At 41.3% G+C, this 21,331-nt stretch overlaps 1 protein-coding gene, 1 long non-coding RNA gene and 1 other non-coding gene across 4 annotated transcripts in view; 1 reads left to right on the plus strand and 2 right to left on the minus strand.

Moving 5' to 3' along the window:
* Nucleotides 1–4,169: 4,169 nt before the first annotated feature.
* On the minus strand, nt 4,170–8,363 carry LOC131421936 (uncharacterized). Its single transcript, XR_009223985.1, has 4 exons — nt 8,119–8,363; nt 5,230–5,392; nt 4,507–4,679; nt 4,170–4,414 (listed from the first exon to the last, which is right to left on the minus strand). It is a non-coding gene; the product is annotated as an uncharacterized LOC131421936 (long non-coding RNA).
* On the minus strand, nt 8,064–8,135 carry TRNAD-GUC (transfer RNA aspartic acid (anticodon GUC)). The gene has a single exon. It is a non-coding gene; the product is annotated as a tRNA-Asp (tRNA).
* A 247-nt stretch (nt 8,364–8,610) lies between the features above and the next one.
* LTA4H (leukotriene A4 hydrolase) overlaps nt 8,611–21,331 on the plus strand; it is a 32,200-nt gene continuing 19,479 nt past the window's right edge. The window contains exons 1-5 of one of the 2 annotated variants that reach the window (XM_058568614.1): nt 8,611–8,816; nt 14,515–14,645; nt 16,374–16,494; nt 18,804–18,872; nt 20,802–20,906. In XM_058568614.1, coding sequence (XP_058424597.1) covers nt 8,658–8,816; nt 14,515–14,645; nt 16,374–16,494; nt 18,804–18,872; nt 20,802–20,906 — 585 coding nt within the window. In that variant the 5' untranslated portion in view covers nt 8,611–8,657. The remainder of the gene's footprint in view (nt 8,817–14,514; nt 14,646–16,373; nt 16,495–18,803; nt 18,873–20,801; nt 20,907–21,331) is intronic. The other variant, XM_058568613.1, reaches the window with a different exon arrangement.

A 21,331-nucleotide genomic window follows, 5' to 3' on the forward strand; every position in this document is an offset into this window, starting at 1 on the left:
ACACCTTATTTAATACACAATCAATTCATTATCATCAAACTCACAGCCAAAAGCACTCTAACTCATGCCTGAAGGAAACTCATCTAACGCACGCACGTCCTCCACCAGGCACCTCACAGCCTTCTTCTGCTTAGGAACACCAGACAGCACTTCAGCATTTGCTTAGAGGACATTTTAAACAGCAAAATCACAAACAGAAAGCACAAACATGTGGAAAATGTGACACTAAATAGACCACAAAAAGGACACTTGTTACAGTACAAGAAGCAGAAACAAGAAGGCTGAGCCTCACCTTGTTCAACCCCAGGTGGGACTGTGAACCTCAGGCAACTCAAAATTTTCACAGCTCTGCATGTGTTCACACATGACCACAAAAGGGCTGCAAGTATCAATTTGGGGTAACAAATTTTAGCAAGTAGAGAAATTCCTAAATATGAAATCTGTGAAGAATGAGGACTGACTGTGTATATGTATGTGTGTGTGTATAAAATTCCCGTTCAGAAAAATGAAGGACCAAAAGAGAAAGCAAAATACATTGGGAAAAATTTTACGGAGAATGGGGTCAGTGAACAGAGGTGAGAGACATGGGTAGGGAGGGCCTTCCAGCATCTTCCAGCCCTGAATGAGGAGAGGTGAGCACGCTGGTGTGTCTTTCTGGGAGAAAGGAAGTAGAGTCTAGCTGGAAAAGGGGCTGTGCTGGAGCCGAGAGGGAGCAGCGCGGACGGAGGTGGAACCGGGTGAGGAGGTGCGAGGAAGCGTGGGACTGAGCTTGAGAAATCCTGACACACAGCTGCGGGGGAAGGTGAAGAGGAAGTCAGCCATGTGCGTCTCTTACATCAGTTTGCTCAACTCCAAATACCAAGGAGAGAGGCCTTTCATAAGAAATGACAAAACAGCAGTTAGTTCTTCAAACACCGATGTGGAGAGGAGAATAAAGTTTGGGAGGAAAGCCTTTTAGGTGGGTCTTCGCTGAAAACATATCTCACAAGCAAGTAGCAATAACCTGCTCTGTTGGCAAAACAAAGAGAAACTGGGGCCAAAGCCAATATGAGACAGAATTAAATGCTTTTGAAGATGAAACCCTGTAGACATTTGTCAAAGCCCACTCATGCTTTAGACCATCAGAACAAAGGTATAAGTACCTGTTGTGATGAAATACCACTGGCTACTTAGTTGGAAAAATGTAAGCAGAGCTGGAATCACTGAGTCAGAAAATTCTGCAAGTCAGCAAGTGAATCTTGCAAGCAGACACACTTAGGAAAGAAACACAAGTGACTGCGGGGAAAATAAAGTATGGTCTAGACCAGCCGTCGTGAAGAATTTTTTCTTGTAACTTGAAAGCAGCTTCCCTCTCTGCTTGATCCGCCCTTCCCTGACTCCAGCTCGGGGGTTGTTGGGCTTGTGTCCACGACTGCAGAACCGGGGTTGCCACAGTGAATGAGTTTGGCTTGGGGCAGTGGTCCCAAAGGAATAGGACCTGGTATGGGTTAAGGCGTCCAGACTTCAAAGCAGCACATCAAAACTTGGCTACAATATGTTCCCCAAATGACATGTTCTGGAATGCCCATAGCCATGCCATTCATAATCACCCAGCACTGAAAATTGCCCCAATGTCCATCCACAGTAGAAGGGATAAATAAATCATGGTCTACCCACACATGTTATACTACCCAGCAATGAGAATGCGCAACCTGGAACTACACACAACAACGTGGAGGAATCTCACGACACAATGAGCCAAAGAAGCCAGGCACGAGAGTTCCTGGCGTATGTTTCCATTTATATACAGGAAATGTAAATAGCAAAACAGGTAGAAGTGATATATTATTGGAAGTCAGGCAGTGGCCACCCCTGCGGTGTGAGATTTATAGAGACTGGAAGGGAATTCAAGGGGGGAGTCCAGTGGGGTGGGGGAATGTTCTGTGTCTAATCTGGGTGCTGACTGCACTGGTGTGTTCAATTTACAAAGTTCAGTGAGCTATACACTTATGATATGTGTACTTTTATGAATGGATTGTATGCTTCAATAAAAATGTTTTTAAAGTGTTTGCCATTACCAAGAGGGTGGTAAGAGCATTCTCTGTTGCAAGCAAACATGTTGCCTGGTGACATCAGATGACACGGTGGGGCTCAGAAGGTGGCTTTCTCTTTGCCCCAAAGTCAACACAGAGTAAGGCACTGAATCGAAGGATGTCTGGAACCTGGTATGAAATCTCATTCATTCCTTTACACATTTGTTCATTCATACAACGTGCTCAGGGAGGGAAAATATACTGTCAGACTTAACAATACTCCATCTAGAAGGGAAGACTGACAATTATGCAGAGTGTGGCAGGTGCTGCATCGGGGATGACATTGGGGATTAAGGGAGTACTTATTTGAGGGTCTAGAGCCATGGACTCCAAGGGATGGAGTCCTGACATGTTTAACTCTTGAACTGAATTTTTTCCAACCCCAAAAGTATCCTTTGAGCCTCTAAGGCAGTGGTTTAATTTCACATGCACACAATCACTTGAGCTATCTTGTGCAGATTCTGATCCAGTGGGCCCCGGACAGGGCCTGAGATCTGCATTGCTGACCAGGCTTTTAGCAGACACTAATGCTGCTGGTCCTGGAACAACACTCTGTGTGGGGGAAAGAGAAGGTCACGTGACCAGCAGTGATTCTTGGGCTCCAATCCAGCACAGTTGGACAATATATCTTGTTCAGGCCAGTCCCTCCCGAGGGCACAATGGCAGAGAAACAACAGGCAGAGCAGTGTGGGCGGAGACAGGGTGCCTGGCGAGGCTCTCCAGACCCTGCCTGCTGTCAGCCGTGGGCTGGAGGGAGAGAGAAAGGAGTGGAGGGGGGCTGTCACTTATGCTACCTTACAAAATTGGAAAACTCTGTCTCATGCTGCTTTCATTTCTGGCCTCCCCAGCTGCCCAAACCTTTTCTTGACATGAAGAACAGACTGGAGGTGTGAATATAAATATAAAATCTTGAACAAGCAAAAACAGATTTAACAGAAAAATGGAGAAACGGGTCAGGGCTGCCTCAACCAATCAGTGAGCTAAACATGAAAAAAGGTGGCTAAAATCATTTCTTCTATTTTCTCATCCACTGGAAGGAGGATGTGAAGGGCGTTACATACACCTTGTTCTGCTAGGGAAAGAGATTCTACCAGACTCCAGCCCAGACTGGAGGAAGGAGAGGCAGTGTCCCGAGGAGGAATAAGAGAGCCCCACCAAGGAGCAGTGGGGGGCGAAGGGGAGTGGAGGCTTCCACCTTAACAAAGAACAAGAGAAGCAGACAAATTGCACTGTCTTGGACAAGTTGCGTTGAGCATGGCTGAAGTATGGTGTGTGGAGGTGAGACTGGGGACTAGACAGGCCAGCTCTAGAGAGCTTGATGTACATGGGAAGTCACAGAAGGCTGTTTTGGTTTCTGTCTGTAGATTTTGGTTCTGGTGACCCTCATTTTTTTTTTAATATCAATAAATAACTTTTTTTGAATAGGTAATATATTCACATACGTCAACATTCAAAAGGCTTAACAGGTTATTCAGCTGAAATATTTTCTTCTCACCTCTGTTTCTTAGCCACTCTATTTCCCCTCCCCATAGGCAAACCATACCATGAGTTCCTTGAGAATCCTTCCAGAAATATTTTACGTAGATATGAGCAAATTTTATATATATTCTCCTCCTCCCTTTTACACAAAAATAGAAAGTCATCCATAATCTTATTCTCCCAGACTCTGACCACACTGCCTCTTATCTTTCTGGATATGCACCCTGATCCCAACCATCCTTTGGCCCAACAGGAACTCCAATCCATTGACTCCACCTGTTCACAGTCTCTCACACCCTTGGTGTCTTCTCCTTGCCCGGCTTGCCTACTCTCTTGGCAAAATCACCCCCAGGCAGCCACATCTACCAAAAACGGCAGAGAATATCTACTGGAGATATTGATGAGACCTTGAAGGATTTTAAGCAGAGTAGTGAGATCGTTAAATTGGAAAGAATGCTGAAGCAGAAAACACAAGAGAGAAGGAAGAAAGACCTATCTATAAATAATATTTTCAAACTTGTGCAATAGTTCACAATAGAATGGTGGCAAATTGATAGACAAGGATAACTACCTGGGGCAAAATGGATAAACCCATCCAACTGAGACCAGGTCTCTTAGTAAATACTGAGTTCCCTGTGAATGATAGAAAACTCAAAATGACACTGTCTTCAACAAAGTGGAAGTTTATTTCTCTCTCCAGGAAAAGAAAGCTAGAAGCAGGCAGTCCCCAAGGGAGGTCCATGATTACCAGAGACCTGGCTATTTCCAGCTCGTAGTTCCTTCTACGTTGCTACTCCACCACCCTCAGCACATGGTTCCAATCTCATGATGCACCATGGCAGTTAGAGCTCCAGCCATCAAGTCTGCATTCCAGATAACAGAATAGAGAAAGAGTTAAAAAAAAAATCTCTATGAAGGACACTTCCTAGAAGTCATAATTGATGATTTCAGTTACCTTCTATTGGCGAGAACTTAGTGACATGGTCATAACTGCAAAAAAGGCTGGGAAATGTAGTCTCCTGGGAGGCCATGTGTCCAGCTAAATATCGAGGGTTTTACTACTAAGGACGAAAAGAAATACAGATATTGGGGAGTAACTAATGGTCTCTCCCATACCAGATGTATAACCTGGAAAGGAAGGAAGAAAGGCAGATTATTAAGGAGTGTAAGGCATTGGATTAACGTGTAGGATTCTGGACCCCCAGAACTGTTCTTTCCCAAATACATCTCTGCTTGTGGCCTCATGCCTTGATTCCTGCTACTATGTCTACCTGGAAAGCTGCCCACCTCACATTCTCCATGCTCAGTCCTACAGCCCCTACCATTTTTCCTATTAAAATGCTGCTCATCCTTCAAACCCCACCTCAAATGCTATATCATCCACGATATTATTCGTGACCTTCCCGAAAGTGATAGAACTCGTCTCTCTAGAATTTCACTTATAGTTCTCTTTGGGCCTTGGCCTTTGTCTTAACACCGTGCTGTCTTAGGTCAGTGGTACAGCTGTGCACTAGAGTGTAAATTATCCAACAGGGAGGACAGAGCCCTCCCTAACTCTGTTCTAGGTAGCACAGTGTAGTAGAATGCACTCAATACATACCTGCAAATTGCACTGACTATTTAAAGAAAGAAAGGTCTGTGTGAAGTAAGAGGGAAAAACAAGGAGAAGTCTTTATACCCTTTTAAGGAAAGCGTTAATGCACCAGTTGCAATTTCCTGAATTTCAAAAACATAGGATCATTGCTAATGTTGCAAACTTTCTTTAGGGGCCTGTTGCGATCTGCTTCCCATTTCCCATGTGTTGGTTGCTTCTCATTTCACAGGTCTTCCTAAAACTCTTGCTAACAAAACAAGAAAAAATAAGTATTAAAATTATCAAAATAGACAAAATAAAATCCAACTGAAATAATAATACTAACTCACATGTAACAAATGTTCACTCTATGCCAACCACAGTGCTAAGCACTTCACAGACATGATCTCACCTCATCCTTTCAATAGCCCATGAGGCAGAGGGATCTCCATTATCCCAGGGGGACTGAGGCCTGGAGAGGTTAAGGAACTTTTCCAGGTGAGCAGTAGAGCTGGAATACTTCCTGCTCATAGGGCTCTGTAAATATATGTGCTATTTCTTTTCATAAAACTTTATGTGAATCATCCATCTTCTTCATCCTTAATAAAGTCGTCTTTTGTATATACACCCTGATATTATCCTCATTTAATAGAAGCAATGGAAAACTTCATTTTTTAAACTATTCTCAATCCACCATTGGATATGAATAATACCCCTATAGTTTGTGAATTGCTAATTTTATACACTCTATATTTTGGGGTCAGTGGTATCTTAGAAAACAATTCCCACTGTATATCCATCTTTTGATTAATCTATGAATCCATTGGAGGAATTCATTTGTGGTTGTCAGTGGATATCTCTTCTTGAACACAGCGGCATAAACTCTGTGGGTCGTTGGTAATCAATAATGGAAGACGAGTATATTGACATTCTTTTATTAAAACAAACAAACAAACTATCCTTTCTCCATAAAGAAGACAATTTGACTGTGTATTCTTTGAATAAATCAATTCTATTCCATCATGTTTGTCATCCTAGATTTGGTAACACCCAGAACATGTTTAGACCTCAAAAAAATGTCTGCAGATGTCAATTATGTCATATAAAATTAGGCCCTGTAAAATTAGGATTTATACATGTGTAGGGTATTAGATTTCATAGTTTGGGGTGTGTTTGTTTTATTTTGTTTTCCTTTGGCTTGCAGGGGCCAACCCAAGGATACCCAAATGTAAAGCATCTTCTTCTGTTGCTCAAGCCAAATTTAATTATTAGATCACTTTGATCCAGAATGGAGCCATGCAGCACTCTCCAACGCTCAGTTCATCAACTATCCCCCACACTTCTTGAATCTCCAATTCCCTCTTCTCCAGAAATCCTTTCACTTCTATATCTAAACACGTTGAAGTTTCTCTCTCCCTACAAAAATAAAAACACTTCCTCAATGCCGCATTCCCCTGTATTCCCCTTTTATTTTCCCTTCTCACAGTGGCCAAGCGTCTTGACAGAGAAGCCTATGTTCTATTTCCCCTCTTCTCTTTTATTGCTCAACCCACTGCTCTCTGGGGTCCCCCATCAACTAAACCACAAAAGTCAACAAAAACTCCATCCTCCCTACCTCTACCCCATTGGCAAATCCAAAGAAGACTTTTTACTCTTTATTTTAACCGACCCCCAGGCTGTATTTGACATTGCTGGTTGGCTCTTCCTAGTTTATTTTCATGAGTTCCTCTTACTCTACCCTCTCCCCTTTTTAAAAATTTCAGCTTTATTGAGGTATAATTGACAAATAAAATTGTTAAGATATTTAAAGTGTACATCATGGTGATTTGATATGTGTATATATTGTGAAATGAGTCCCCCCACCCTCTAGCCCCTTTTTATTAACTTCTGACATTCTCCCAGCTTCCAACCTGCTTTCACTGCTCTTCTCTCTACACACTCTCCTTGGGCTGAGCCCACCCACTGTCATAGTTTCACCCACCACATTATGTGATGTTCTCATATCTATCTGAAACTTCCCCAGAGCTATGGACTTTAACACCCAAGTGACTCAGGGACATCTCCACTCTGACTCCCATGCATTCTCAAACCCTATACATCCAAAATTAAACCTAGATCTTCCCCACCTAAATCTGTCCTCTTCATGTAGTCTCTAGCTCCAGTTAATGATTACCCAGCCACTGAAGCCAAAAATCTGAGAATCATTTTAGGCTCCTTCTTAATCGGTGAATCCACTTATCTGTTAAGTATTCCTTCCATTCCTTCCTTTTTCTCTATCCTTACTCATTACTTACCTACATTGGGCCCCCAGCATCTTCTTCCTGAACTATTTTAATAGTTTCCTAACTCTCTTGCCTCTGGTTTTGACACCTCATACCCACTCTCTGAATACTACCAGTGTTCTCTTGATAGCAGGAACCTGACCATGTCACTCCCCTGCTTAAAATTCTTCAATGGGTCCGCCATTCATGCATTCAGGATTAAAAGCCCAGCTGTTTAAAGTTGTTTGAGACCTGTCCTCTTCCAATTTTTCCAGCTTCAACTCCGAGGTCGCACCCTCAAGGCAAGTCATCCTCCAACCCTTCCTTACCTTCTCCTGGAAGGGCCCCAGAGCTGAGCTAGATGTCCCAGCTCCGCATTGCAATCCTGTGGCCAGCGCATACTCATATCATAGAATTCTCTCATTACAATATATCAAAATAATCTTCCGAAATTTCTAAAATGGGCATGTCGCCTTATTCCGTTTTAGATCTCCAGGGCCTGGAAATGTGCATAATTAGCACTAAAGAAATACTTGTCGGCCAGTAACAAAAAAACTCTCTTAAAATGTATATCTTACAGCTAACTTGACAGTGACTATTTCTTTCCCCTTAGCTTTCAAAATGTTTGTACGAGCATTTTCATTTTAAAGTCTATTAGGAGTAAAATTTTGCCTGTGCCTCCCCGTCGGGGAATCGAACCCCGGTCTCCCGCGTGACAGGCGGGGATACTCACCACTATACTAACGAGGAACCGCACACACACAGCCCTTCTCATAGGCCTTTTGTTGCTTTTCACTCCGCCCTGCCCCTACGATGCGAAACTACTGACAGGTCTGACACTCTTCTATTACCATTGCAGCTTCCACTGAAGTTAAATAGAACCAAAACGGTAGCGTTCGGTTTGATCTCCCCGCTGCACTTCTCAACACTTCCGTCGGCCCACTTTTCCTCTAACTGCCCCAGCCTCCCCACGACCTTTTCCTCCTCCTCCCCCTTCAGGAGCAATCCCGATCCTCCTCAGACCGCCTCTACACACACACACATTCCCGGGGAGCAAAGCGCACGCCTTGCCGCTCTGCAGCACGGAACTTGTAGTTTCATCCACGCTGTACCCCATTCTTCTCTGACTTTAAGAAACTTCCTTTCCCAGCGGGCACCGCGAATCCCTCCTCGTCTTTACCTCCCTCCTTCTACCTCGCGTTCTTTAAGTCGAGTAGTCTGGCAGTAGAGTGTTGCAGTACGCGTCGGTGTGCGGCGGGACTCGCCAGAGCCATGCCGGAGGTAGTGGATACGTGCTCCTTGGCCTCTCCGGCTTCCGTCTGCCGCACCGAGCACCTACACCTGCGCTGCAGCGTCGACTTTGCTCGCCGGGTGCTGACCGGCACCGCCGCGCTCACGGTCCAGTCTCAGGAGGACAATCTGCACAGCCTGGTACGGTGTGACGCGCGCCAGTGCCCGCCTCTCCCCGGCCACCCGCCTCTGGTCCCTTTCTCCGCTCTGGCCCCTTCCCAGCCCCATGCTCCTATCTGCTCCAGCTTCCCTCGGTGCTCCTCCGCAGCCCACAACTCATATTCTGCACCTCCTCTTCAGCCCCCACTCGTTTCTCAGCGTCCCCTTCCTCAGCACCCACTCACCGCACATCGTCGCCTGCCAACCCCACTTATGTCTCTGCCTCCCTCTCTCATCCGCTCCATATATGAACTTAAGTGTCTGCTCCACGTCTTCCCCCAAAGCCCTCTCCTGAGGCCCTGGGCACGTCCTAGCACGCCATCCACGCCCCGCTCCTCACCCAGCGCTCAGGTTTCATTTTAGCAGGAATCCTTTCTGCCCCTGTAATCCTAGTTCCCAGGGCCTAATCCCCGCTGTGGCCTCCCCATTTCCTCGGCCTGCAGTCCAGAACTCTCTCCTCAGGCCTCAGATTTCTTCCAGTCCCCAGCGCACCTTCCTCACTCCACAGTCTCATCCAAGTCCCAGACCCTATATCCTGCAGATCCCTGATCCCACTGTTCCCTCCCAGGCACCTTTATTTCAACCCCCAGGTCTGCAGGATACGACCGACCGATCGTCGTCTTCCCTCAGTCTCCCTACCAGTCATTCTCAAGCCCCTTAGGAGTCCCAGCACCGGAACCCCTCTCTCCCCCCTGCTTTCTACTTCATTCTCTGCTACCTGTAGATGCAGCTCTCTTTCTCCAGGGTCGTGGTCCTTCCTACCTTTGATTCTTATCATCCGTCTCTTCTAATAATTTAAGGACAGGCGGGCCGTTCAAGCATCCTAAGGATGTCTCAATACAGTGTATTAGTAGTTGGTTCCAGGGAGCAAGTAATTATTGCACTTCTTAGAAAACATGAACTTCTGCAAGCTCTCTAGCCACTTGAATGATGAAAACCTTGTTTAGATTTATGGAATGTTATTAAATTATTTTATCTGAACAACATTACCTGTTTTCAGTGTTCTTACTCAAATTGTGTGCTGGTATTTGGATTGTACTTTGCACCTAAAGAATTTCATAGATGAGCATTTTAGAAATAAGAGGGACAGGAAAAGACCAGCCACCGTGTTATTTTGCTTGGAGTAGCGTGGTAATATCTACTAAAGCACAGCAATGAGCAACCAGATCATGTAGGTTGTCGGCTTGATGGAGGGAAATCAGTAGGGTCAATTAATTGGGAATAATAATAAGTTTAGATAAGAATTGGTGGTTTTCATGACTCTTTTTCCTGCTTGTGTAACACGCCTGTATTTTGAGTTCATTAATATGAACTAACATAGCATGTAACTTTCTTACTCTTTGTCTTTTAACATTTTGCTAGACTAATTCTGATTTGAAAAATAGGTCGACTACTCCATGTATTGATATGTAGTCACCAAAAGTACTATAGGGAAGAAAATAAATAAAAGTATTGTAAGCAAGAAGGTAACTACTTCCCTGTAGGTTGTACTTTGGTCTGCTTGAAGTACCATGCTCTTTTGTTGCAGAGAGCTTTGCCCAGGCAGGATTAGCTGAACTCAAGTCCTGTTTCGATGTAATCTCTCCTTTTATTAAAAGAAAATGAATTTTGGTAGCTCATCACAGCTTAATATGACCCTGCACTCTCCCCTGTTTTGTAAAAATAAAAGCTTTACGCTGTTCCATGAGTAAGCAAGTCAGGATGCTTAAATTTTCAAAAGAATGTCCCTTTAATGTCCCAGTCTAAAAACCTGCCCATTGTTTTTGCATTCCCCAAGCCTCGAGAGAAGTAAGATTTTTAAATTATGATTTCTGGTTGCCATGTTGTTTAGTAAATTAGAGCCTAGAACTACTAACTGTAGTACGGTGACCTCTGTCTATAATTGCTTATTTATAACAATAACCTGAGGCCAAGAGTTTGGTTTTATTTATTCGAAGTTAGCTTGTGTCTATCCTCCACTAGGTTATGGACTCTTGAAGGTAGGGACTGTGTTTCATGGCTCTTTGTATCTCAGGTTCTTAGTATAGCACCTGGCATATAGAGGACACTCAAAAGTTTCATGAATTAATGGGTGAATTCAATTAGAAAGCAGTACCTAAGCTTAATGTGGGCTGTGGTGATAATAGTGTTAATTGCATCTTGAAAGTGAGATGTCATCATACCTTGCCACCTCCGACAGAGAGGACCCAGTGCCAGTGCTGGGTGAGGGCACCATGTGTTCTTTCCCTGTCTGTTCTCGGAGTCCGTGATGCTGGGGAATGTTGAAGGAGTTCTGATAGAACTAATTCCCAGCTTTTCTAAAACTCCTTTCGAAGTTTTGGGTTATTTGCCCTGAAGGTTAGTACTCATTTGTGATAACTTTCAAGCATTTGTTTCGTTTATTGAAACTTTCAATTTTTTAGGTGTTCTTTCAGTTGATGTCTCAAAGAGGTTTTAATGTCTTGGCCAAGATCATGTCCTAGTAAGTGGCAGAAACCAGGAACTGAACACACTTTTCTGACTGCAAACCCTCCCGTCCTCACTAAGTAAATGGCTGAGCTGGGAATCAAATCAAGGGGTTTTTTTGGTTTTGGTTTTGTTTTTAACAATAACCCCATGGTTTTTTCATTACAGCATCCTGCAAATAAAGAGAAAATGTAAAGAGAGGCATCATAATGATGCCTAAAGCTTTTTTATTTAAACCCTGCTTTGTTGCAGAAAGAATTTGAGACTGCTTAAAACAACATATACAGTACAATAAGATTAAAAATAATTTAAAAATTTGGAGGGAGAGTGAATAAGAATAGGAAAAACAAAACACATGGCGTAAAGCCCTAGACACAAAAAGAAGTGTGCCACAAGGTTGACATGGAACTTCCCAGCAGCCTGTGCAAAAAGGGAATTATTATATATTCCACGGCAACTGGCCCGCTGCTTAAAAGTACAACTCTTTTTTGGGGTGTTATTCAAAGAGGATACTGTAAGATATAGTAAATTATATCCTCAGTAACTTCCAACTGTTAGTAGGTCTGTTTCTTATATATATGGATATCTGGGCCTTACACATAGTTGGTACTCAATAAAAACTTGTTGAAAAGTACTAATTCCACCTTGTCAACTCTTCAGTTTCCTTTTTCTTTCCTATTACTATTTTTGATCAATTGTTTAATAACATTTATTAGTGAAATTTGGAGGGGAATTTCTTAAGTGATTTGGGAATGATAGCTGAAGTTAGGACTTGAGATATACAGGGGTGGCTCTGTGTTGCTGTGATGCTGACAGCTATGCCACTGGTATTTCAAATACCAGCGGAGTCACCCATGGTGGACAGGTTTCAGCGGAACTTTGAGACGAGACAGACTAGAAAGAAGGACCTGGCCACCCACTTCCAAAAAAAGTGCTTGTAACAACAACAAATCATTGTAATGTGGTACAGTAAGTGCTACAGAAAAAAAAGAGTTGGGCCAACTCACAAAAACATCATAACAATAACCTGAGTCTTCTGATTCTAAACAGATTTTAAAAGTTCAAGCAATACAGAAAATAGAGTGTGTTCCACTGGGAAGTGACCCAATTCATCCTTATGGTTATAAGAGTGGTTATATACATAGATATTCGAATCAAGTTTTTAAAACAAATCAGATATTCAGAAATAGGTACTAGAACATGAGGGGACAAAGGATTAACTCTATTATTCTTAGTAAGAGATAAACCTAATAAAACCATATATTCTGAATATGCACAATGAGTCATATGGAAGATAAGTCAGTTCTACTAATTTAGAGTAAGGGAACAGTTGAGGTACCCCAAAAAGAGAGTAACTGGAAAGAAATAACTGCCCATTCCCATCTGAGGGAAACAGATTTGGCTGCTCTTAAAAAGAAGAAAAAAAAATTAAACCAGGATGGGAATTTCTTCCCAACCAAAAATTATTGACTCTAGAGAGGTGAGAATCAAATTAATGATTGCCCTTGGGACTTCCTGAGCTTATCACCTAGTTAACTAATATAAAAGAGAGGCGACTGGAAATGGCTGTTTCTTGGCCCTCTACCCCCTAAGCTGTTCCAGGCCAGATGTTAAGGAAAAGATGCCAAAGGCAGGGAGATCAGATAGTAGGCAGTTCTAAGGCAGAGCCTGACCTAGGGTGGTGGTAGAAGGAAGGAAAAGAAAGTATGAGGACAGTGTGAAAGAAAATATTGATTGGCCATGCAGGATTGGGAAGTGGAATCATTTGTGGATTATTTGAATGTTTCAAACCTTAGGTACCTTGGGGAGTTCTATTAACAGAATAGAGAAATCAGGGGAGAGAGCCGATTTACAGGGCATAATGGTGGCTTCATTTTTAGAATCTTTGGAAGCCCTCTGAATATGAGGCAGTATTTCCCATGGAAATGTGGAACAGGCAATTAGAGATACCCAGCTGAAGTCCTGGGGGAGGGGATACAACTGTAGGAGTAGACTGGTAGTCATCTGCACAGAGGTACTAGTTGACAACGTGGGCATGAGTGAGAACTAGGAGTGAAGAATATGGTACGAAAATCAAAGGCCCAAGGCTAGAGCACTGGGACATGTCCATATTTAGGAGTTAGAAAGGAGGGGGAGGAAAAATTGTTAGACAAGTAGGAGAACCACTTGTGCGTAAAGTCAAAGTCATGGAAAGGACTTAAAACATATGGTGTGGTCCCTTAGGGCTATGAGTGGACAGAGGTCAAGGTTATGGAACAGAAAAGACCTGTTGATCAGGAGGACTGCACTTTCAGTAGCAGAGGAGCTAGAAGCCAGATTGAAGAGGGGGAAGGAGAGGAGAGATTGATGAGGAAGTGGAAATAGCAGCCATAGACTGCCCTTGGAGTTTAAGAAAGGAAGGGGAAACATAGCCATCAGAGTGGACAGAAGGAACATTGAAGTTTTAAAAATGATATGGGAGGTTTGTTTAGGTTGTTTGGAAACAGTGTTGTGGCTTAGGAAGGTTGAAGATTCTAGAACACGAGATTAGTTGAGAGAGAATGAAAGAGTCTGGTTTCTAGAGCTTAAGTAGAGGATTATTGGGATGGAAAACACTCAGACTTGCTGCCCCCCCCCTTCCTCCCGAAAGCAGTTGTCCTTAATCGCCATGGCAATAGATATGCTCTTCCATTCCTCTATGGGGTCATTTGGTCAGAGTCGCCCCACCAGGTTCGGGTTTTCTAGATAAATAACAGCTATGTACAGCCTGCTTATTTGCCTAACAAGTGTCGAGGTTTGTTTTAATTTTTGGATATATGAAAGTACAGAAGAGTCAGACTATGTGATTTCCAGGGAGAAATAAATGGTGAGAGATGTTGAGGAGTCATGATGAAAGAAACTTTAGTTATAGGTGAACTTTTTCATAGCAGAGAAGTTTTAGGAAACGGAAGCAAAGGCATTTTAATTTAGATTTGACTTTTACTTAAAGCCCAAAATGTGCATGCCTGTCTCAGAATTACTTAACTATATATGCAAATGTTAGAACCCAAAAATTTTCAGGAAGCTTAGAGTCCCAAGGGATGGGACCTACACTAACTTTTGACTCCTTTAATTCTTGTAATTTCATTCTGTATTTTATTCTTTGTAAGCAACTAGTTCTATTCTGTAATCATTGTAGTTAACTGAACTAATATTAGTTTTCTCTGGTGTATAAAACTGTTTTCTTATCATTTAAAAAATATTAATTTAATTCTAGACTTTGGATACAAAGGACCTTACAATAGAAAGAGTGGTCATCAATGGGCAAGAAGTCAAATACGCTCTTGGAGAAAGACAAAGTTACAAAGGATCACCAATGGAAATCTCTCTTCCAATTGCTCTGAACAAGTATGAACGTTATCATCTTTCTCTTTCATAGCTAAATATTGGGGAAAATGTATTTTTAATTAATTTAAACATTTTTCCTTTCCTATTTTTAGTTTGTGTGTATGTAGTCATTGGTATACTGCTCCTACTGATGTGCTGTTCAGATTGAAGCTTATAGTGAAAATTGTATGTTCTTAAGATACTGAAGAAATTTATTGTATAAAATACTCAAGAATAGGACTTTTGATACCTGTTACTTCTTTGCTTGTCATTTGATTAATATCTAGAGTGATGATGGGAGCATGACATCTTAAGGAGGCTTTTCAAGATCCCCTGGGAAACTTTTACAAGCTGCACATTTTTCACCTTCTCCCCGGAGGCCAGCCACTTTGATTAACGGAATAATAACAATGACAAACATAGAACTGTTTCTGTGTACCATTCTTGAGATAAGTGCTTTAGATGCATTCTTTTATCTAATCCTTACAGTAACCCTACGTGGTATGATCTACATTTTACAGATGAGGAAAGGGAGCCTCAGAGAAATAACTTATTCAATTCTTCAAGAAAGTGGCAGCCAGAATTGTCATATTGGGAGTATATCCCTGTCCTTGATGTGTTGGGAGGGGGAAAAGGGTGGAAGACCATTGGCTTACACCAAAGGTGATCTTCTCCCGCCTTTCAGTGGCCAGAGTTTTCATGCCTATTCTTCCCATTTAAGAAAAGGAAATGCCCTCACATAACTTGTGAGGTAGATATCACCAACCCCATTCTACAGAGGAAGAAACTATGGTATAGGGAGGGCAAATAATTTGCCCAAGTTCACTGCACCAGTAAGTGGTCGAGTCAGGATTCTAACACAGCTGCTCTCCAGAGCTCTTGCTAGTTCCTCGTTATCAGTGCTGCTCAAACCATCTGGGGTGAAGGGCCAGTTTTTGTGATTTCCAATCTGTCACAGACTGATGCTTTTGTAAAATGCAATAAAAATCAATTACTAGGAATAAGAGATTAAATGCAAGAACACATTTTTTATTACTAGATTCAAAATAAAAATGACTCGAAAAGTTTCTAAATACTTACTCTCAATTTCTTTTTTTTTTATGAGGAAGATTAGCCCTAAGCTAACATCTGTCACCAATCCTCCTCTTTTTGCTGAGGAAGCCTGGCCCTGGGCTAACATCTGTGCTCATCTTCCTCTGCTTTATGTGGGACGCCACCGCAGCATGGCCTAACAAGCGGTGCGTCGCCCGGGATCCAAACCCTGGGCCCCGCAGCGGGGCGTGCGCACTTAACCACTACGCCACTGGGCCAGCCCCACAATTTCTTGACTTATCTTGTCCAATAACAGTTTGTAGACCAGCAACTGCTCTGTATCATGCTCTGGCTCCCACCACTGTGGTAGTCGATGTTCTAAAATTATTTCTTCCGCTTTCCCACTCTCATAAAAGATTTCATGATATCACAGATGCAAAGTGTGTAACACGTGGTGGTGTATTCAACTAATATTAGTTCCTGTTATGTCTTCATAAGCAGTTAGCATGATCGAATGAAAAGGACCCACGGGCAGGCATTCAGGTAGGAACATAAGAGGCAAACTTACCTGCTTAGGATGTGACATTCCTAGAGCTTACACTCCATTAGTAATGAGACTCATAAATAGTATTTATATTATTCAGTCTATGTATTATGAATTCAAATTGTTGTTAGATTGAATTATACTCTACTAATATATTTGTTTGTTCCATACAGAAATCAAAAAGTTGTTATAGAAATTTCTTTTGAGACATCTCCAAAATCTTCTGCTCTTCAGTGGCTTACTCCTGAACAAACTTCTGGGAAGAAACACCCATATCTCTTCAGTCAGTGCCAGGTAAAAAGATCCGGAATGATTTATTATATAGAAAATTCCCAGCACATTGCAGTTTAATGAAGCAAAGTGGACAGTGGTCTTATGGATACGTAGGTCTTACCTAAGATAGTGTTTTAATTTATTATATTTTATAAAAATGAAAATATATATCATTTTTATTAACACATTCATATATTATGTTTAAAAAGAAACTTCCTTTCATTTGAAATCATGTCTACCTAGATTGGACTCTCTAGGCCATGTTAATATTTTTATCCCCAGCACCTAGCCTAGAACTTGGCATAGAGCGGGCACTCAATAAATGGTCATAAAATGAAAGGAAAAAATAACTCAAAATTAATATGTACTGGTTTTGAAAAAGATTAATAATAAAGAAGTGGAAAGTGAAAGATCAGATTTCCCAGTCCTCTCCAAGACACCATTGCCCAGAGATAACCACCACTGAGTTTGGTGTGTAGCCTTTCCAGATTTTTCTTCTACATTTAGAAATGTATTGTATTAAACGTACCTTTAAAATGATATGATTTAAACTACTTCTGTTTTCTATTTAAAAACTAAGAATAAAGAACCATATAGTTAGAGATGATATGTCACAAGGATAATAGGTATCAAACTGTCTTCTGAAAGAAAAAAAAACCTAATTTTCTTGGTAATCAAATAATTTACAATTAAAGGAATTCACTTCATTAAACATTTACTGTATTTCCCAGCATTGTGATACTTTGCATATTTAATCCTCTCAATATTCCTATGTGATAGATATTATGTTAGGCTCAAATTTGAATGCAAGCCTATAAAAGAGGAAGCAATATTGGCATATGAAATAGACATGTTTACTTTCTATTGCCAATTAAAATATCTTTTTAATCTAAGAAACCCTTAATTCAGTAATTTGGAAGAGATACAGTGTTCTAGGCAAGAATGTACAAGTTGTGTACTCTCTTAGTAATATCTGATTTTCAGTCAGTGTTTCTTAATTAATGTCCATAAATTAAAGTTGGCAAGAAATGCAAGATTTGTGAGTCACAAGAATGTGAATTTTGAATATATTATTCCATTTCTTATTGGCAAAAGTTTTGAAATAGAGGAAAGAGATTTCAGTTAAATTAAGAAATTATTGCAGTTGATAGGAAACATGCAGACATGTTTTTGTTTGATGAGTTTGCTTACGGTTGTTCTCTGTGCATATTTGCCTGGGTTTGGTTTTATCCAGTGAAATACATATAAAAACCCTTTGGCATTGCTGAGTCACCTAAGTAGATACCATTAAGGAACTCTAAAGGCATAGTCTTGGAAGCTTATTTTGGGAGGGAGAACCAAGTGGTTCTTCTAGTCCTACGTAATCCATCCAGAGGTTATTTGGGATCCCATATCTTTGAAGAGTCTACTAGATCTGAAGTGAAAAGTGCTGGAGTTTGGGGGATTTAAAGAAGTTTGCAGTGGCATGAAGTATGTCTAGGATTTATAATAACTTCGGAGAGAGATGTTAGTACTCGTATTCTTTTAAGCTCAGTAGACTGTCTCAATGAGGCTGGGGTTTATTTGCTTACCAGCAATGGATACAGACTTATTTGTAAACAGGCCAGGGTATAAAATCATAGGTGCTCTGGCCATTCTTTTTGATGAAACCAATTTTAACAGATTGATGTGGAAGCAAAGAAACACTTTACATATTTCATGAACGAATATGTCTAGATGATATTGAGAAAGACTGTTCTTTCTCCCTTCTTCTCTTCCTAGTTTTTACTTTCAAAGTTTGCTGCAAGATTGAAATGTCAAGACTAGCAACATTTCCCAGGCTGTGTTCCTCAGAACACTGGCATCCCTTTAGATGTTAATAACTAACCAGAGAAAGATGGGTTTCATGTTCAAATAAGTGTGAGAATTCAAACAAATTTATTGTAGGTTTTCCAGAGCCTTCAGGAGGCTAATGTTCCTAGTGACTCTCCAAGACAGGGATATAATATACATGGTTCTCAAATTTATTTCACCCAAGAGCCCTTTTATCTCAGGGTTCCCAAAAGGTGCTCACTGGGCACTATGATGCAGATCAAAGAGCAGAAACACCACTTAACAGGGCTTCGTGCCTCAACTGAAATGTGAGGGTTGATCGTACATTAAAATGGAAAATCAGATATTTTTGATCTACAAATCTGTTTTTGCTGCTTTAGAAGATCTGAAGAAATGTGAGGCATATTTTTAATTTTAAAAAGAGTGTGTCTAAGAGCAATGTTGCAATTTTAATTTCTTAATGACTTGATTTATAAGAAAGGGGAATAGCTGTTTCTTTTTCTTTCTCCCCCTCCCAGGCTATCCATTGCAGAGCAATTCTGCCTTGTCAGGACACTCCTTCTGTGAAATTAACCTACAGTGCAGAGGTAAATATCAGAAATTATTAACTAAATTAAGTGATCCATATAAGTAAATGTGGTATAAATGATAAGCAGAGATAATAATTGAATTTTTATAGCTAGAAATATTTTACTTAATTAAATTCTACCTGAATTTAAGTAAATATGTAAAAATGTATGTAAATATGTAAATTTTTTACATATGTAAATATGTAAAATATGTAAAAAAGAGGCTATGGACCTCATTTTGAATCTCTGTTTTAAAGGCAGTTTTGAACATAAGTGTGAAAAAAGGAAATGGGTACCATTCTGATTTTAAAAGGAATTCAGAATTCTGGACCTAAAAGCAAGAATTGGGTAACAACTTTAACTTTCAAAAATTAACATTTGCAGGATTAAAGCTTCATAAATGTACTCTGTAGCCATATAAACCTCTATCTAGGTATCTTAACAGGCATACATTGCAGACTTACCTATATACATTTCCAACTTATTCTTATCGTAGGTACTACTAATCCTTTTAGAAAAGGACTATAATTAATAAACAAATACTATCCTAGAGGCCAGATCTACTTAGACCAAGCAAATAGAATTGAGGACCAACCTGTAGTTATGGGGCCTTCTTGATTCCCAGATCATTCCACAACCAAATCACACCTAGTATAGTGCTAGAGAAAACTATACTTGGAGGCAAAGAATCCCGGGTTCTGGACTTTTCTCCACTGCTTACTAATTGTATGACCTTGGGCAAGTCTTACGACCTCACGACCTCAGTTGTCTCATCTGTATAACACATCACTGCCTACCTAAAGGGAGGAAGCAGAACCAAATTATTTCCAGAATGCTTTTTAGCTCTAGGATCTGTGGTTGTTGGGGCACTGCTTCTGGAGCTCCTGATGCTGGGCCTGCCTCAGAAAGAGCTCTGAACACTGGGCCGTGCAGGAAGAACATGATAGTCTAGCACTTACTGGAATGTATGCTTGCTACTCAGGGGATAGTCCTTGATTCTGGCGTTCGTTAGAAATAAAACTTGCACAGTCATGGAGCGAGGGTACACATTTAAGTGACCATATGGTTTGCCCCATAAGGATCTTTTCCATACAAATTTCCAGAGAAAATTATTTCACAGTTCTTGGCAATAAGTTTTAGTTTCTCAAAATTGTGATCCTTAAAAAGTTCTTCTATTTATAACTCTAAGTTTCAAGTATAAAATTGTTCAAAACTGATCTTCTGTCCTAAAGTGAGTATAGCATCCTTTTGAGTCTGTTTTGAGGGTGTGGAGGGGAGCAGGAGTGGAGGCTGCCATTGCCAGATATGGTGCTGGGCTCTTCTATATTATTTATTCCTTGCAGCAATCCTATGAAGTATTACCCTCGTTTGATAAGGAAACTGAGGCATGGGGAGGTTATTTGCTCAAGTCCATGCAATTAGTAAATGGCAGAGCTGGCATTTTAATCTGGTTTCTACCAAATGCTTTTTTGTGTGTGTGAGGAGATCAGCTCTGTGCTAACGTCTGCCAATCCTCCTCTTTTTTTTGCTGAGGAAGACTGGCCCTGGGCTAACATCCGTGCCCATCTTCCTCCACTTTATATGGGACGCCGCCACAGCATGGCTTGACAAGTGGTGTGTCGGTGAGCGCCCAGGATCCGAACCGGTGAACCCCGGGCTGCCGCAGCGGAGCGTGCGCACTTAACCGCTTGCGCCACCGGGCCGGCCCCCCAAATGCTCTTAATATGGATAAATGAGTGGATAGATATTTCACATTCATTTTTAAAGAAGTCAGTTTTACATATTGCTAATTGTATTTATAGAACTGATACATACGAACTTACTGGGTTCGTTTATTAGTTTATTGTATAGATAGTCAGGAAAGGGAAAAAAGTTATTTTACATATGTAGTTTAAGATACATAGAACCTTTTATTTATAACTGGAAATGACTTTTCTTCTCGATTAGGTCTCTGTTCCTAAAGAACTGGTGGCCCTTATGAGTGCCATTCGTGATGAAGAAGCATCTGACCCAGAAGACTCCAGCAGGAAAATATACAGATTCAGCCAAAAAGTAAGATCTGAGGATCTAGATTTTTGTTTTAGTTGGTGGTGAACTACAAATAGTTTTTTTTTTTTTTTTTTTTTTGGTGAGGAGATCAGCCCTGAGCTAACATCCACCAATCCTCCTCTTTTTTTTTTGCTGAGGAAGACGGCCCTGGGCTAACATCCATGCCCATCTTCCTCCACTTTATATGGGACGCCGCCACAGCATGGCTTACCAAGCAGTGCGTCGGTGCGCGCCCGGGATCCGAACCAGCGAACCCCGGGCCGCCGCAACGGAGCGCGTGCACTTAACCGCTTGCGCCACCGGGCCGGCCCCACAAATAGTTTTTACCCATGCAGAGAGCATAATTGCTTTTGAAATATTTCAGAATTTAGAAAGCAGCTTCTGTTTTTGTTTTCTTCCTTTCTTTTGTGCTTTTAAAATATTGTGTT

The sequence above is a fragment of the Diceros bicornis genome, chromosome 25 (assembly GCF_020826845.1).
Source record: "Diceros bicornis minor isolate mBicDic1 chromosome 25, mDicBic1.mat.cur, whole genome shotgun sequence".
Taxonomy (NCBI): domain Eukaryota; kingdom Metazoa; phylum Chordata; class Mammalia; order Perissodactyla; family Rhinocerotidae; genus Diceros; species Diceros bicornis.